The 18,433-nt window shown below is 41.8% G+C and overlaps 2 protein-coding genes across 3 annotated transcripts in view; both read right to left on the bottom strand.

Annotated features, from left to right (window-relative positions):
* Positions 1 to 5,296, bottom strand: part of slc9a1a (solute carrier family 9 member A1a) — a 59,338-nt gene extending 54,042 nt beyond the window's left edge. Inside the window, exon 1 of the mRNA XM_043717460.1 lies at positions 4,933 to 5,296. Coding sequence (XP_043573395.1) covers positions 4,933 to 5,203 — 271 coding nt within the window. The 5' untranslated portion in view covers positions 5,204 to 5,296. The remainder of the gene's footprint in view (positions 1 to 4,932) is intronic.
* A 10,599-nt stretch (positions 5,297 to 15,895) lies between these two features.
* The window catches only part of LOC122563564 (synaptotagmin-like protein 2), an 86,292-nt gene continuing 83,754 nt past the window's right edge, over positions 15,896 to 18,433 (bottom strand). For both annotated transcript variants that reach the window (XM_043717459.1, XM_043717458.1), the window contains one exon: positions 15,896 to 17,007. In XM_043717459.1, the coding sequence (XP_043573394.1) occupies positions 16,850 to 17,007 (158 nt within the window). In that variant the 3' untranslated portion in view covers positions 15,896 to 16,849. The remainder of the gene's footprint in view (positions 17,008 to 18,433) is intronic.

Raw genomic sequence — 18,433 nt, 5'->3', positions numbered from 1 at the left:
TATCATACTCTAAGATCAGACTAACTTACATACCCTTCATTTTACTGTCTTCCATGTGCCTATCCAACAGTCAATTAAATGTCCCTAATGTAGCTGACTCTACTATGACTGCCAGCAGTGTGTTCCATGCACCCGCGATTGTCTGTGTAAAGAGCATACCTCTGACATCTTCCCTAAACCTTCCCCCGATTACCTTTAAAATTATGTCCCCTCGTGATAGACATTTCTGCCATGGGAAAAAGTATTTGGCGATTCATGCTACCTATGCCTCTCAACATCTTGTACACCTACAACAAGTCACCTCTCATCCTTTGCTCCAATGAGAAAAGCCCAAGCACCCCCAACCTTTCTTCATAAGATATGCCCTCCAATCCAGGCAGTATCTTAGTAAGTCTCCTTTGTACCCTCATGAAGGCTTCCACACCCTCCCTATAATGAGGCAACCAGAACTGAGCACAATATTCCAAGTGTGGTCTAACCGGGGGTCTATGGAGCTGCAGTATAACCTATGGATCGGCACTGGTCACTGAGATCCAGGCTGAATACTTTCCATCTACTACCGTCCTTTGTCTTCTATGGGCCACCCAATTCTGTATCTCAGCCAGATTCCCTGTGTCCCACGCCTCCTTACTTTCTGAATGAGCCTACCATGGAGAACCTAATCAAACACCTTGCTAAAATCCATGTATACCACACTCACTGCTCCATCTTCACCAATGTGTATTGTCACATCGTCAAAGAATTCAATAAAGTTTGTGAGGCATAACCTGCCCCACACAAAGCCATGGTGACTATCTCTAATAATACAAGTAATCATAAATCCTGTCTCTCAGAAGCTTCTCCAATACCTTGCCTACCACAGACGTAAGACTGAATGGTCTGTAATTCCCAGGGTTTTCCTATTCCCTTTCTTGAACAATCATCTGGCATTACTCCAGTGGGCAGTGAGGACACAAAGATCATCGCCAAAGGGCAGCAAACTCTTCCCTTGCTTCCTGTAGTAACCTAAGGTATATCCCATCTGGCCCAGGGATTTATCTATCCTTAGGTTTTTCAAACTTTTCAGCACATCCTCCTTCCTAACATCAACCTGTTCTAGCATATCAGTCTGTGCTGTCCTTAGAAAATGTCAAGGTCCCTCTCAGTTGTGAATACTGAAGTAACATATTCATAAAGAACCTCCCCTACTTCCTTAGACTCCTGGCCCTACCCTCCCTCTGGCCACCCTCTTGTTCCTCACAAAAGTGTAGAACACCTTAGGGTTTTCCTTAATCCTACCCATAAAGCTTTTCATGCCCCTTCTAGCTCTCTTAAGTTCATTCTTCAGTTCCTTCCTAACTACCTTGTAACACTCGAAAGCCATTTCTGATCCTTGGCTCCTCAACCTTAAGTAAGCTTCCTTTCTCCTCTTGATTAGATCTTCCAGATCCCTTATCACCCAAGGTTCTTTCAACCTACCATCCTCTACTTGCCTCAGTGGGACAAACCTGCCCAGTACTATCAGCAAGTGCTTCCTAAACAACCTCTACATTTCTGTCATGCAGAACTGTTAGAACAAGGTGTAGCAAACTCAAAACATCTCCTCCCTAAGCCAGTCTCCATCCATTAATCCTGCTAAGTGAAGATAAAAGCCAAGTCCACGTATGCAGCAACACATCACATATTGAGGGAAAGCACCCAAAGAAGTTCTGCCAATGCAAATCCTGCCAGCATTTATGGTCTTCAATTCTGTTCGGTCATTCCTCTAATCTCAGACCCCAAAGACATTACCGCCCAGAACTGCCTCTGTGATGCACTCACCAAACGATCGGGAGTTTTCTTGGTGGGCCAACCTCCCGAGTCTGCCATCATACTTCTTTGAGGATATTAATGCACATACCAATGCTGGATGGATCTGGGGCCAGATATTTTATGGCATCATATATTGACTCTCACTAGCCACACTCCAAAAAAACTTAATATTCACATTCTAAATGATGGCCAGGTTGATGTTTTGGAAGTTAACACTGTATCCAGAAATAACACATCAGTGCACCGGTGATTTGGGTGGAGTTCAATGAAACAGAGTCATGTAACTTTCCAAACAGACTGGGACTGCCACGTGTTTAGAGTTTAGAAGGAGATGAATTTGCTCAGTGCGTACAAGAAAATTTTCTGATTCAGTTTGTGGATGTACCTACTGGAGAAGGTGCAAAACTTGACCTACTCTTGGGGAAATAAGGCAGGGCAGGTGACTGAGGTGTCAGTGGGGGAGCACTTTGGGGCCAGCGACCATAATTCGAAGAGATTTAAAATGGTTATGGAAAAGGATGGACCATACCTAAAAGTTGAAGTTCTAAATTAGAGGAAGGCTAATTTTGACTGTATTAGCAAGAACTTTTGAAAACTGATTGGTGGCAGATGTTCACAGGTAAAGGAATGACTGGAAAATGGGAAGCCTTCAAAAATGAGATAAAGAGAGTCCAGAGTCAGTATATTCATATTAGGGTGAAAGGAAAGGCTGGTAGGTGTAGGGAATGCTGGATGACTAAAGAAATTGAGGGTTTGGTTAAGAAAACGAAGGAAGATATATCAGGTATAGACAGCATAGATCGAGTGAATCCTTAGAAGAGTATAAAGGCAGTAGGAGTATACTTAAGGGGGAAATCAGGCGGGCAGAAAGGGGACATGAGATAACTTTTGGAAAATAGGGTTAAGGAGAATCCAAAGTGTTTTATAAATACATTAAGGACAAAAAGGTAACTAGTGGGAGAATAGGGCTCCTCAAAGATTAGCAAGGCAGCCCATGTATGGATACACAGGAGATGGAAGAGATACCAAACGAGTATTTTGCATCAGTGTTTACTGTGGAGAAGGAGATGAAACATATAGAATGTGGGAAAATAGATGGTGACATTTTGAAAAATGTCCATATTACAGAGGTGGTGCTGCTGGATGTCTTGAAATGCATAAGAGTGGATAAATCCCCAGGACCTGATCAGATGTACCCTAGAACTCTGTGGGAAGCTGGGGAAGTGATTGCTGGGGCACATGCTGAGATATTTGTATCATAGATAGTCACAGATGAGGCGCTGGAAGACTGGAGATTGACTAACATGGTGCCATAATTTAAGAAAAGTAGTAAAGAACAGCTAGTGAACTATAGGCCAGTGAGCCTGACGCCAGTGGTGGATAAGTTGAAGGAAATCCTGACGGACAGGATTTACATGTATTTGGAAAGGCAAGGACTGATTAAGGATAGTCAGCATGGCTTTGTGTGTGTCTCACTAACCTGATTGAGTTTTTTGAAGAAGTCACAAAGAGGATTGATGAGGGCAGAGCAGTAGGCGTGATCTATCTGGATTTCACTAAGGCATTTGACAAAGTTCCTCATGGGAGACTGTTTAGTAAGGTTAGATCTCAATGAATACAGGGAGAACTAGCCATCTGGATACAGAGCTGGCTTGAAGGCAGAAGACAGTAGGTGGTGATGTTGGAGTTGATTTTCAGATTGGAGGCCTGTGATCAGTGGTGTGTCACAAGGATTGGTGCTGGGTCCACTACTTTTCGTCATTTATATAAATGATTTGTATGTGAACAGAGGAGGGATAGTTAGTATGTTTGTAGATAACACTATAATTGGAGGTATAGTGGACAGATGCCGTAGGAGGCTGGTACAATGACAGCATTTAAAAGGCATCCAAATGGGTAGGTATATGAATAGGAAAGGTATATGAATATGAATATGGGCCAAATGTTGGCAAATAGGATGAGATTAGGTTAGGATATTGGTCGGCCATGAGTTAGACCAAAGGGTCTGTTTCCATATTGTACATCTCTATGACTATGTTTCTATGTACAAATCTGTTCTTATTTTCTTCTTACCAAATGACTTCCATTTCAGGCAAAAACATCAAATGAGAAAGATAACTAATTGTGAGTGCATGAGTTACCCCATCCACATAGCCAAGCAAAATTGGCAGTAATTGTAAAATCTATTCAGATTCTCTCAACCTGAACATGCTCTAACATTGAGACCAAATAAAAGCATCCTCTGCATAATCCAAAGGACAGAACAGACAGCCAGCAGCAACAAGCAGAATGATTATAGGGAAAACAATAACAAACCTTTGTCAAGAACAAAATTAATTTGCAGCTGGAGAAACATAGACAGAGAGACAGCTAACATGGATTTAAAGTCACATCAGGGCTGTCTAACTTAACTAAGTTTGAGGTAATATTTTAGAGGATTAATGCAGACAGTGCAGTCCGTTTATAGAGTTGCCAAAAGGAAACTAGAAATGAGAAACCATTTTCAAGTGGATGTTTATGATCTAAAATGTACTATTTGAAAGTTACTAGTAGAACCACATTCCATATCTGTTAAAGAAGCAAATAGATATTCTGAAAGGGAATAGTTTGCAGAATAACCCAAGAATACAAGAATAGGAGTAGACCATATGGCACGATGACCCTTTTCCACAATTCAGTACAATACTTGCTAACCTTGGGTTTCAACTCCACTTTTTCATCGCTCCCCATATATCTCGATTCCCTCAAAACCAAAAACTTTGTTTATATTAGATGTAAATGTATTCAAGATGAAGGCTCCTCAACCTACTGGGGCACAGAGTTCCAAAGATTAACCTTGATTTTTGAATGAAGTGAGTTATCTTCACCGCACCCTTTAAATGATCAGCGCCTGATCCTGAGATTGTATCCCTGAAGGGAAAGGGGAAGAAAATACAGAAACAAGGAATGGGCCAGGGCCAGGGCCAGCACTCAGATGACGGGCAGAATGGACACATGCAGTATGTGATTCTGAGTTTCTGAGAGGGGTGGACGGCGGGGAAAGAGGGGTCGTGGTGGTCGAAGACAGATAGCGGGGTAGGATTAGCCTGCGTCCTGTACGGTGCTGCAGTACACCAGGACATACCTGTCCCATTCACCCACCTAGTTTCAGGACGGAGGCCAACAGGATCCACAGCGCCACAACGAACGGGGACCTGACATGACCGAAGTCGACAGTCACCACTGGGAAGGCCTTGACGCTCTTGTTGCGGGAAACACCTCTCGAGCTCTCGGACTTATTCGCCTCACTTTCCGAAGCCGAAGCAGGTGTTCCTGAACACAGGCTCAACAGAGCCCAGGAGCCGAGCAGCAGACACACAAGGGAAATCCGGGAACACATCCGCACCTGGGCAACAGCCGCCATAAGCAGCATCCCAACGGTGACTGACCCGAGGGAGCAGAGCCGACAACTGAAGCAAGCGGCAGTCCGCTAACAGCCAGCCACAGCGCCACCTGCAGCCCTGGAGGACCGAATCACAACGTCAGCGATCAACCCAAATAATCAGCAAGCGCTTCCTCGCAGGGCTGGAACAATGCTTTCCAAATGCTTTTTTACCCTCTGCTGCAACTATATTTGGGGCTTCAAAACTGTTGCGACCCTTCAGTGAAAACAATGGCTGTTCTAACTCAGTCCGAATCCGTGAAGCCATTAATATCCTCAGATCTTGTGATCCAGCACGAGCTAATTTTCCAAAATTCAAACAGTAGCCCTGCAAGTTACACCCGAGGTGCGCATCCATGAAACCTTTTAAATCCGTTGAAGATTCCTGCCTTTATTTTTTCAGGCAATGCGTCCTGGGTCCTGCACGTTCTGCATGAAAACGTTTTCTCTCATCTTTCCCATAACGTTTCTGCAAATCACTTGAATCTATGCTCTCTGGAGGAGCGGGAGAATTGACGTTTCAGACTTAACCATTCATCATGAAGGGCTTATGTCAGAAACGTCGATTCGCCTCCTCGGGTGCTGCCTGACCGACTGTGCTTTTCCAGCACTACACTCTTCCATCTCCAGCATCTGCAGTCCTCACTTTTTCCTATGCTCTCTCCACACTGACCTCTCTGCTAAAGTCCTTCATGTTTATCGAGGTCCATCCCAATTTTATAGATCTCAATCAAATCTCTGATCAGCCTCCTCTGTTCCTTGGAGAACAGACCCAGTCCATCCAATCTTTCCTGAAAACATCTGCCTATACCTTATTTATATCCTTCCCAGTGCAAATATATTCTTTTTGTAATGAAGTGACTAGGAATCTATACAGTACTCAAGTTGAGGCCTAACTCAACTGGTAGGACTGGTGTATGAGGAGAGATTGACTAGGTTAGGATTGTGGATTAGTGGTGCTGGAAGAGCACAGCAGTTCAGGCAGCATCTGAGCAGCAGTAAGATCGACGTTTCGGGCAAAAGCCCTTCATCAGGAAAAAGGCAGAGAGCCTAAAGCGTGGAGAGATAAGCTAGAGGAGGGTGGGGGTGGGGAGAAAGTAGTATAGAGTACAATAGGTGAGTGGGGGAGGGATTGTTTTCGCTGGAGATCACAGAGACTTATAATATTCGAACAGGAGTAGACAAGGAAGATACAGGGAGGATGTTCCCGATGGTGGGTGTGTCCCGAATCAGGGGTCACAGTCTGAAGATTCAGGGTGGACCATTTAGGACGTGGATGAGGCGACATTTCTTCACCCAAAGAGTGGTGAGCCTGTGGAATTCGTTCCCACAGGAAGTAGTTGATGCCAAAACATTGAATGTATTCAAGAGGTGGCAAGATAAAGCACTTGGGGCAAATGGAATCTAAGTTTATGGGGAGAAAGCAGGATTAGGCTATTGAGTTGGACAATCAGCCGTGGTGGTGATGAATGGTGGAGCAGGCCTCAAAAGTCTGAAAGGCCTGCTCCTGCTCTGATCTTCTTTTGTTTCTATAATCTCACTGCTGAAAAAACCCAAAAGAACTGCAATTGCTGTAAATCAGAAACAAAACCAGAGGTTGCTGGAAAAGCTCAGCAGATCTGGCACCATCTGTGAAGAGAAATCAGAGTTAACATTTTGGGTTTGTTCTGAGGAAGGATCATCAGACCTGAAACATTAACTCTGATTTCTCTTCGCGGATGCTGCCAGACCTGCTTAGCTTTGCCAGCAATTTGCAGGTTATTGTATCACCATAGTCTTACCAGACTATTGGGGCTGCTCTCTCATTAGAGAGAAGTGACTGGTGGTGATTTAACCTGACGGCCACCAGATCTCAGGCAAGGGAAGAAGTTGAGAAGGACAGTCCTTCATGGTAACCTCAAACCAACGATGGGAATTGAACCTACACTGTTGACATAGCACTAATCCGTAACCCAACAATTCAGCCCACTGAGCTAAAACAATTCTCAACTTGTAAAGATGAGAAAGATATAAAACAAAAAGACTTCTTGTGGGAGCCCAACAACTGAATACACATAAGCCCATACTTTTAATGTTTCACAATGTATATTTGATAACATATGGAACAAAAGAAAGATCCTGAATTTTGATTGAAAATTTTAATAATGACTGGCAGATGAACAGAACATTTTGGGGAACAGTCAGTCCAAGCACGATTCTGTTTTAATTTACTTCTTAATGGCAAGTTTCAGTTTGCATTTCAAAACTTGATTTTGGACATCTATCCAAATGTAATGTGATAAAATTAGTTACTGACGTAAAGCACCAACTCCACTGAAAAACATCTCTGCCTTTCTGCCACAGACACTGCCTATGGGCATGTGCAAGAAGTGGTCCCCTGGTGTTGTGGCATATATAAATGCAGCCTTTCTAATTTGCTGCTACATAAAGAATGAAGTAATTAATACGGGTGCATTTAAGGGGAAGCTATACAACCACAAGAGGAGAAATTAATAGAAACATGTGCTATCTTTGTATGCAAGAAAAGTTTTCAATAAGATTGGTCATTTTGTTATCCAATCAATGGTCTCCTCAGACGTTGAGTTGTAAAGTGATGTATATCCTGCAATAAATCTTAATGTGTTCCAAGGTCAGGGGCAAATGGCTTTGTGTCATCTCTCATGAGGAGCAGGTGATTGCATCATTCACAGCAAGGGGATTCATTCTATCCATCTAGTTGATACTAGCTGTATGGATATTAGCTACCATAATAGCATTGTGCAAAATTGCATTTGGAGGAATGTGGAACAACATAAGGAGGATATCATTTGATGCACACAGAGCATCTATGATCTTTGGACATTTGCTGCATGTTATGATGGTGTAGGCGTGTACTGTACCTTTAAGAGAGAGTAAAAGCTGGCAAGGACTTAATAAGCACAAGAGTATGCTGAAAAAATAAAAAAAAATAACATTTGGCTATGAAACATTTAGCTGAGTTGAGTTCCTATGGTACACAACAAATTCAAATTTGAACAGTTTAAATTATGCCAAGATACCAAAATCCAATCAAATTTGAATTTGACTTTTTTGACGACATTAAACCAATGTTTTTGAGTATAAAAATTGGGCATTTTGAACAGTTAGCCAGAGTGGTAAAGAGCACCAATGAAACACAGACGGCCTGCAGAATCTCTGTCTAAAAGGTGCCTGTTCATATGAGATCTGTGAAGCAGAAGATCAAAGAAGACAGGAAGATACCAAGGGAAAAGCGACAGCTGGCTGGTTTTGAAATTTGATTTTTTTATAAAACTTGATGAGGGGTTTTATTGGATCAGCATATTGTTGTAGAGTGGGAGGTAGATAAATTGATCAGACAAAGGAGGATTACAGTATAGATAGTTGTTGTTTAATGTTCACTTTTCTCTTGAAGTTAAAGAATAAATTGTTAATTCGTTCTTTAAATTGTGGGATTTGGTAGTTCTTTGTCACTCCTACTTTAACAGATTATGAACCAAGTGAGCTTTTCTGTGTGTCTGATTTAAATTAGCCGAAGGGTTTACCCAGTGTCGTAACATGCAGGACCAGAAGGTATAGCTCTGTTCTGCAGAAGGGTAGATTAGGGCAACTATTGTGATACAAGGTGTCTGGCTGTGTTCTCCCATTGTATTCCAGTGAGATTCCAGACCAGGCTCATTCTGTTTTTTGACTTTTGCTCAGTATTACAAAGGAACACTTTCCTGCAGTAATTCCAAATTTCTTGGTCTCTAGAAGCTTATTGATTTTGGTCTTGAACCTATTCAATGATGGAGGTTCAAGTCCCTTACACATTAGAGAATTTACCACCGTCTGAGTGACAAAATCCCTCATCTCAGTCTTAAATGGCCTCACCCTGGTCCGAGATCATATATCCTGGCTTTAGAGCCAGGGAAACAGCCAATCTATATCCATCTTGTTGGACCCTGTAAGAATTCTGCAAGTTTCAATGAGATCACATTTCATTCTCAAAATCCAAAGTATAGGTGCAATTTCCTGAATCTCTCCTCATAAGGAATTGAGTTGAGGCTAATAGGTGAGACTCCAGTACAAAGAGATATTCAGGTATTGAGAGTGGAAGTAATGAACATATCTTCAAGCTTTACTGCTCAAATGGAATGGTGACACACTGAAAATGGTGAAGACACATGTCTTCTGTTAATTGGGTTAAGTGCCAGATCCAGGGTGCTTATGAGTGTCCAACTTGCTTTCTTCAATGATATGTTGATAGGGTTATATGATGTGATGTGCGACAAGTTTGCATGGAGCATAAACAACAACATAGATTTGTTGAGTGAATGATGTGTGCTTTAAATTCTGTATCAATTCATTTGTTCCCATTTATAGTAGCAACTGTATATGTAAACTTGCCACAATGAAACAACGACCTCCAGAGAGGCTACCTAATGCAACGTGAGGACTAAACTTGATCATCACTTTTGATGTAAGGTTACAAGAAACTGAGTAGTAAATAAAACTGATTGACAGGGATCAGAGACCTAGTAGCAGAATTCTAATCCACTCCCTGAGGAAGGTGGATTACTTCCTGAGGAAAATGGAATCAATTTAGGTAAAGGGGCAGTACAGAGCGATCTGGGTGTTCTTGTACACCAGTCAATGAAGGTAAGCATGCAGGTGCAGCAGGTAGTGAAGAAGGCTAATAGCATGCTGGCCTTCATAACAAGAGGGATTGAGTATAAAAGCAAAGAGGTTCTTCTGCAGCTGTACAGGGCCCTGGTGAGACCACACCTGGAGTACTGTGTGCAGTTCTGGTCTCCAAATTTGAGGAAAGACATTCTGGCTATTGAGGGAGTGCAGCGTAGGTTCACGAGGTCAATTCCTGGAATGGCAGGATTACCTTACACTGAAAGACTGGAGCGACTGGGCTTGTATACCCTTGAGTTTAGAAGACTGAGAGGGAATATGATTGAGACATATAAGATTATTAAAGGATTGGACACTCTGGAGGCAGGAAACATGTTTCCGCTGATGGGTGAGTACCAAACCAGAGGACACAGCTTAAAAATACGGGGTAGATCATTTAGGACAGAGGTGAGGAGAAACGTCTTCACCCAGAGAGTGGTGGCTATGTGGAATGCTCTGCCCCAGACGGCAGTGGAGGCCCAGTCTCTGGATTCATTTAAGAAAGAGTTGGATAGAGCTCTCAAGGATTGTGGAATCAAGGGTTATGGAGATAAGGCAGGAACAGGATACTGATTAAGGATGATCAGCCATGATCATATTGAATGGTGGTGCAGGCTCGAAGAGCAGAATGGCCTACTCCTGCACCTATTGTCTACTTACCCTGAGCAAAGACTGGTGTCAATGGGGAGCAGCATATTTGTCTATTTCATCATTCAGTTAATAAACCTTTAACTGTGATACTTTCAATCAATGAAATATGGTTCAATATAACCAAGAATGAATTAAAATCATTGTGCAACTATTAGCTATACGTGGCCTCTACAGCTTCACTGATACATTATGATAACTGACAGTAAAGTTGCCTATTTGAATGTTTAATTGAATTGACCTTGAGCCAAAAGCCCACATGATAGTTGGACTTACCAGAAAATTGCTGATGAATAGAAGGAACAATTTTTACACGAGACACAAGTAACTTCACTCAGTATTTCCTTTATTTCATTCAAAAATACTTGTATAAAATACCAAACCAGAAAGTTAAAGTGTTTTAACAAATACTAAAATTATTAAGTACTGAGATAAATAGATGTACAGCACGGAAACAGATCCTTTGGTCCAACTCATCCATGCCGACCCCCAGATATCCAAACCCAAGCTAGTCCCACTTGCCAGCACCTGGCCCATATCCCTCCAAATCCTTCCTAGTCATATACCCATCCAGATGCCTTTCACATGTTGCAACTGTACTAGCCTCTACCACTTCCTCTGGCAGCTCATTCCATCCACTCATCACTCTCTCTGTGAAAATGTTGCCCCTTAGATCCCTTTTATATCTTTCCCCTCTCACCCAAAATCTATATCCTCTAGTTCAGGACTCCCCGACCCTAGGGAAAAGACTTTGTCTATTTACCCTATCCATGCCCCTCATGATTTTATAAACATCTATAAGGTCACCCCTCAGCCTCCGGCACTCCAGGGAAAACAGCCCCAGCCTATTCACCCTCTCCTTATAGTTCAAATTCTTCAACCCTGGCAACATCCTTTTAAATCTTTTCTGAATCCTTTCAAGTTTTACAACATCCTTCCAATAGGAAGGAGACCAGAATTGCACACAATACTCCAACAGTGGCCTAACCAATGTCCTGTACAGCTGCAACATGACTTCCCAACTCCAGTACTCAATACTCTGACCAATAAAGGAAAGCATACCTAACGCTTTCTTCACTATCCTCTCTACTTGCAACTCCACTTTCAAGGAGCTATGAAAATGCACTTCAAGTCTCTCCTGTTCACCAACACTCCCTAGCACCTTCCCATTAAATGTATAATTCCTGCTAAGATTTGCTTTCCCATAATTCAGCATCTCACATTTATCTAAATTAAACTCCATCTGCCACTCCTCAGTCCATTGGCCCATCTGATCAAGATCCTGTTGTAATCTGAGGTAACCTTCTTCGCTGTTCACTACACCTCCAATTTTGGTGTCATCTGCAAACTTACTAACTATACACCCTATGCTCACATCCAAATCATTTATATAAATGGTGAAATGTAGTGGACCAGCACCGATTCTTGTGGCACTCCATTGGTCACAGGTCTCCAGTCTGAAAAACAACCCTCCATCACCACCCTCTGTCTTCTACCTTTGAGCCAGTTCTGTATCCAAATGGGTAGTTCTCCCTGTATCCATGAGATCTAACATTGCTAATCAGTCTCCCATGGGGAATCTCATCGAACGTCTTCCTGAAGTCCAAATAGATCACATCTATCACTCTGCCCTCATCAATCCTTTTTGTTACTTCTTCAAAAAAACTCAATCAAGATCGTGAAACATGATTTCCCATGCACAAAGCCATGTTGATTAACCCTAACCAGTCTTTGCCTTTTCAAGTATATGTAAATCCTGTCCTCATGATTCCCTCCAACAACTTGCCCACCACTGATGTCAAGCTCACTGGTCTATAGTTCCCTGGCTTGTACTTACCACCCTTCTTAAATAGTGGCACCACGTTAGCCAACCTTCAGTCTTCCGGCACCTCACCTGTGGCTATCGATGATAATATCTCAGCAAGGGGCCCAACAATCACCTCCCTAGCTTCCCACAGAGTTCTAGGGTAACCCTGATCAGGTCCTGGGGATTTATCCATCTTTATGCATTTGCTAGGGATAAAGAAATTGTGGTGTGTGGGAGATTTTGAGGAAGGGCGAGTCGGTTTCCAAGTCTCTCTAGCCTGAAAATGGGGTCACTGGCCATTGGGTTGGACACGGGGCTGAAGTGAGAACTTGAAAGCTTCATATTTTCTTCAGAGAAATAATGGAAATGAAGTCCATTCCTTCTTATAAAATCCCATAAAAATACAATTAAGCCACTTGGAGAAGGTTTGTGGTTCTACAAAATCAATGAACATCTCAAACAAAAACAAGGCACAGAAATGTGTTTTGCAGTTTTGTGACAGGAATATGTACAATATGACAACTCCCATTTGTATTCAGTTGTTAATGTAGTGAAACGTCCAAGATGCTTCACATTAGGTTCAATCAGACGTAAATTAACATTGAGCCAAAGAAAGAGATACTTTGCATAACATCCCAGTCAAAGAGCTATTTCATAGCAACTTAGAAGAAAAGGTTCAGTGTTGGAATTTTAGAGTTTTGGACCAGAAAGATTGAAGATAGGGCTGCCAGGTATACTTGAATGACAGAATTGGAAGGATGCAGATTTCTTGGATAGTTCGAAAGCATATATTATAAATAAGAGGTCAAAAGTGACGTTAACCTAGGAGAAGCTTTGAGGTTGTGTTTGTCCTATGGACACCAATTTTAATTAAATCACTTCCAAAATCTCCTTACAATCAACCAATTTCACACATTGCGCTCGTTTGAATCTGTGGGTTTCCCTGTCTTAATTGGATGCATTCAGGAAACAAAAGGGCTTCATAGAAATGATTATATTCTCTAGTAAAAAAGATTCTCTCTTTTTTAAACATTTTAAGTGTGAAGATAATTGATTAATAGATGCAGGACAGATCACTGCTCATATACCAATCAAAACGAAAGGAATAATTACCAGCATGCTTCCTTTGGGGAGTGCTGAGGAGGAGATAGTGAGAAAGAGAATAATTCTGCCTCATATCAAAAGCTTAAAAATGTGAAAGCTTGTCCAAAGACCCACGAAAGAAGTTAATATGCAAAACTAAAACATATAGGATTGGGGATATTATACTGGCATGAATTAAAAACTGGTTTGCAAACAAGATTAAAAACAGAGCAGGAATAAATGGGTCTTCTTCAAAGTGGAAGGTGCTGACTAACAGGGTAATGCAGGCAGTGCTTGGGCCCTTGCTATTCGCAATATATGATTAACTTGGATGTGGGAATCAAATGTAATGTCTTCACATTTGCAGATGACAAAGCTAGATACCATTGTGAGTGATGAGGTGGTGGTAAAAAGACTGCAGGATAACTTAGACAAATTATTGGGCTAATACATGGTAGATGCAATATAACATGGATAAATGTGAACTTATCCTCTTTGGTAAGAAAAGCAGAATGGCATTATTGTCACTATTTTGATAATAGTGATAATAATTGTTGATTGTGAATTATTGAAATGGTGATAATTAGGAAAATGCTGTTTAGCAAAGGGTCCTGGTACACTCATCAATGAAAGCAAACATGCAAGTTCAGCAAGCAGTTAGGAAATCAAATGGAATGTTGGCCTTCTTTGCAAATGTTTTTGAGTACAGGAGCAACAATGTCTTGCTGTCGCTGTACAGGGCCTCGGTGAGGCCACACCTGGAGTATTGTATTCAGTTTTCATGGAATGATAGAATCCCTATCATGAAGAAGCAGACCATTCTGTCCATTGAGTTCACACTGGCCCTCTTAAGAGTGTCCCACCCAGATCCTTACACCTCCCCCCCCCCCCCACCCTATCCCTGTAATCCTGCATCTCCCATGGCTAAACCACCTTGCCTGCACATCCCTAGACACTATGGGAAATTTAGCATGGCTAATCCACCTAACCTGCACATCTTTGACCTGTGGGACGAAACCAGAGCATGCAGAGGAAACTCACACAGACATGGGAAGCATGTGCAAACTCCACACAGGCAGTCACCCAAGGCCAGAATTGAACCTGGTTCCCTGGCGCAGTAAGGCAGCAGTGCTAACCATGGCAGGATTGCTTTTAAGAGATTGGGTTGAGTATTCTCCTTACTGATGGGAAAATTATTGGAGAAGATTCTCAGGTATAGGATTTACTCACATTTATAAAATATACTTCGTGATGGGCAGCTTGGCTTTGTGAAGGGAAGGTCATGTCTCACAACTTGAGTTTTTGAGCAAGTGACAAATGATGGAGGAGAGCAGGACAGCAGATGTTGTCAATATGGACTTCATGAAGGCCTTTGACAAGGTCCCTCATAGCAAGCTGATACACAAGGTGAAGCCACATGGGATCTGCAATGAGCTGGTAAGATGGATGCAGAACTGGCTTACTCACAGAAGATAGAAAGTAGTGGTGGAAGTGTGTTTTTCAGACTGGAGATCTGTGACCAGTGGTGTTCCTCAACAATTAATGCTAAGACCCCTCTCGTTTGCAATATAAATTATTTGGAGGAGAATGCCAGTGGCCTGATTAAACCTGTAAGTTTGAGGATAACACAAAGATTGGGGAGATAGCAAGGTAGATTGCCAGAGGATACAGCAGCATATAGATAGGCTGGAGACTTGGGTGGAAAATTGGCAGATGAGTTTAATCTGGAAAAGTTCAAAGTGATGCATTCTGGCAGATCTAAGTCAGGATAAAATTATACAGCAAATGGCACAAACTTCAGTTGCATCAACACGTAGAGAGATCCAGGTGAACAGGTCCAGAGTTCTCTGGAAGTGACAACACAAGTGGATAAAGTGGTCTTGAAGACGTATATTATGCTTGCCTTCATTGGTCAGGGCATAGAGTATAAAAACTGGCAAGTCATGTTGCAACTGTATTGACATTAGTTTGGCCACATTTGTATTATTGTGAACAGTTCTGGTACCGCACTACCAGAAGGATCCAGTGGCTTTGGAAAGGGTACAGAAATAGTTTACAAGGATGTTGCATGGGTTGAAGGGTATTACCTATTAGGAAAAACTGGACAAACTTGATTTGTTTTCACTTGAATGTTGAAGGATGAGGGGCAACCTGATAGAAATTTACAAAATTATGAGAGGCACTGATAAATGAATAATCAAAGTCTTTTTCTCAGGGTAGAAATGTCAGTTACTATAACACAGGTGGATTGGCTATGCCCATAGTGTCCAGGGGTGTACAGGCTTGGTGGATTAGCCATGGAAAATGCAAGGTTACAGGGATAGGGTGGGGGACGGGCAAGGACTGGAAGGGATGCTCTTCGGAGGGTCATTGTTAGCTCTATGGGCCAAATGGTCTGCTTCCATACTGTAGACATACTATGATTCTATGACAGATTTAAGGTAAAAAGGGGTAAGTTTAAAAGAGATGTGAGTTTTTTTTTTTACACAGAGTTGCTGGAAATGCAGTGCCAGAGGAGATGGCAGAGGCCACACATTTGCATTATTTAAGAGGCACCTGGACAGATTTATGAATAGCAGGGAATAGAGGGATACACAGAGATCATAAGAGATAAAAGGTTTTCAATTTGGAAACACATTTTGTTGATGCAGTCTTGGTGGCCCAAAAGATCAGTTCCTATGCTGTACAGGTCTTTGTTACATTTACTCAACTTAAAAGAATGAGAGGGGATCTCCCTGAAATGTAAAAGTCCTAACATGTCCTGACATACTGGATGCAGAGATGATGTTTTCCCCGTCGATGGAAGTACAGATCAAGGGTATCAATGTATCAGGATACAGAGTAGATCATTTAGGACTGACTTGAAGAGAAATTTCTCCACTCAGATGCCCTTTGGAATTCTCTATGAGGCTATTGAGGCCAAATCACTGAATATATCAAAGAAAGTGTTAGATTTCTAGGCACAAAGTGGTATGGGGAGAAAGCAAGAGAAAGATGTTGAGATAGAGGATCAGACATAATCATATTGAATAGCAAAACAGTCTTGATGGGCTGAAGGCATACTTCTACACCTATTTTCTATGTTATATGTTTATTACATGTTTGATGGAAGCAAGATTGGCAAAGCCTGCAGGGCCCTGTTCTCTAATCTCAGCTCTACCATTGTGCTCTGACTAATCCAAGCCCCTTCAGAAAAATCCAATAATATAGAGGTACCAACAGGTTATCTGATGGATACAGTTAACATTGCTACCATTTTGAATTTAACCTTGTCACAGACCCAATAGTCTGGGTCAAACTCTTAAGCTCAAAATTCCAATGCTCAAAAATTTCTCTTCAATCCACTTCCTAAATTTGTCTAAATAAATTTGATTCTGTACCTTAGACCCTGTGACCTATGCAGAGTATCGTCAAAGGACAGGTGAGTTCACACAGACAAATCATTTTTCAGAATGTGACAATGCCATAGAATTCATGTTCGGTCTGAGTGGTAATATGGACTCCATCCATTGCCCAGGTGCAGAAAGCATTCTTTGCCATGCAGAAATCTCTTCCTCATTTGCATCCATCCAGTCGACAGGTTGGCCATAGCTGAGACCTATAATAGGGCAGAGATCATCGGTGAACAACGGGACTCTACATTAACTACAGACTGAATGTTAAGTGGAACCAATATGAAAAATATTATACAAAATCAGTAATGTTTCCTGCTCGTCAGCATTTGAAAAATAAATAATCTGTAGGTATCTTTAATGTGGAAAATGGAGAGGTACATTGTTATTTTACGGTCTTATTTAAGAATCGTATCAAACATCTTACATACAATAAATGGCTTTTGACATGTGTAGGTATTCATAGGTCAGGACCTATATGTAAAGATCTGAAATGTGCTGCAGAACCTATAGAAGAGACTGACAGTGCTGGTGTTAAGAGCAGTGATTTTTCAGTGCACTGCAATTCTGAGGCAGGAAAATTCATACAGTACTAAAGGCTCTGACTTCAGCAACACGTTTGGAGTTAAATTTATTTATAGCTTTTGACATTCGAATTGCAGTCATTGTTGGTTGTGAGTGGTTCCTGCTGCAGCATTTAAAGAGGCAGGTATTACTGCATTGATCGATTTATTGTTGTTGAAATGGTCGTGAGATCTATTGTTTGACACATGGCCCTTCCTGCCCCATTTTAAGATTTTCGGCATTCCAGCACTGCCACAAGAGGAAGGTCACCTCTACGTGGAAAGATAGTGGATTTTGAGCAAAACCAAATCAGCACGAGTAGAAGGTGGTGTTCAGGGCAGTGAGTGTGAACATTGAAATGACTCCACAATGGCCAGTATCCTGTCTTCAAATTACCTGCTATTTACACATGGAGAGTCTTTGACACTGATCCAGCTCCTTCAGAGCCAGTTTTCAGAGTGAATAGGATGTCTGACACTTTTTTTCCCTCTCTTTTCTTTACAATAAAGTTCAGTCTAAGATGTGTCCTGAAATAACTCAACAGGTATCCAGTTACCAAGTCACTCTTTATTTACAGGTGCAGAGTCCTGGATGTTGATCCAGCCCCATCAGAGCCAGCTCTGAGTGAGCAGAACCCCTGATACTTCTGCCTTTTTTTAAAACAAAACCCGGACACTCCCGTTTCTGACACTCCTGTTCTTATCTGTCAGACAGGACTCCCTGATTGGACCAGAACAACCGTTCCAGTCAAAGAACTCCATATTCTATGTGTCCACCTGGCTGGCCTTGTTACAATCACCACAAACATAATCATTCCCACAAAATCACTCAGTGCCAGAAAATGACTGGAAGTCATAAAGGGTCAGGAGAGTCAGTTACCTATAGAACATTTATCCCCTCCACACTTATCATCAAGCACATGAGTTTGTGCCACAGAAATTCAAATGAATTATTTCTATTTCCATGGATGGCCTGGTCATTGATAGCTGTTACAAATCCAATGACTCCCACAGTTATCTTGTCAATACATACTGATACCCTGCTTTCTGTAAGACCATTCCATTCTTC

This window comes from Chiloscyllium plagiosum, chromosome 27 (assembly GCF_004010195.1).
Source record: "Chiloscyllium plagiosum isolate BGI_BamShark_2017 chromosome 27, ASM401019v2, whole genome shotgun sequence".
Lineage (NCBI taxonomy): Eukaryota > Metazoa > Chordata > Chondrichthyes > Orectolobiformes > Hemiscylliidae > Chiloscyllium > Chiloscyllium plagiosum.
The sequence above is the reverse complement of the archived record's forward strand: the minus strand, read 5'-3'. Positions and strand labels throughout refer to the sequence as shown.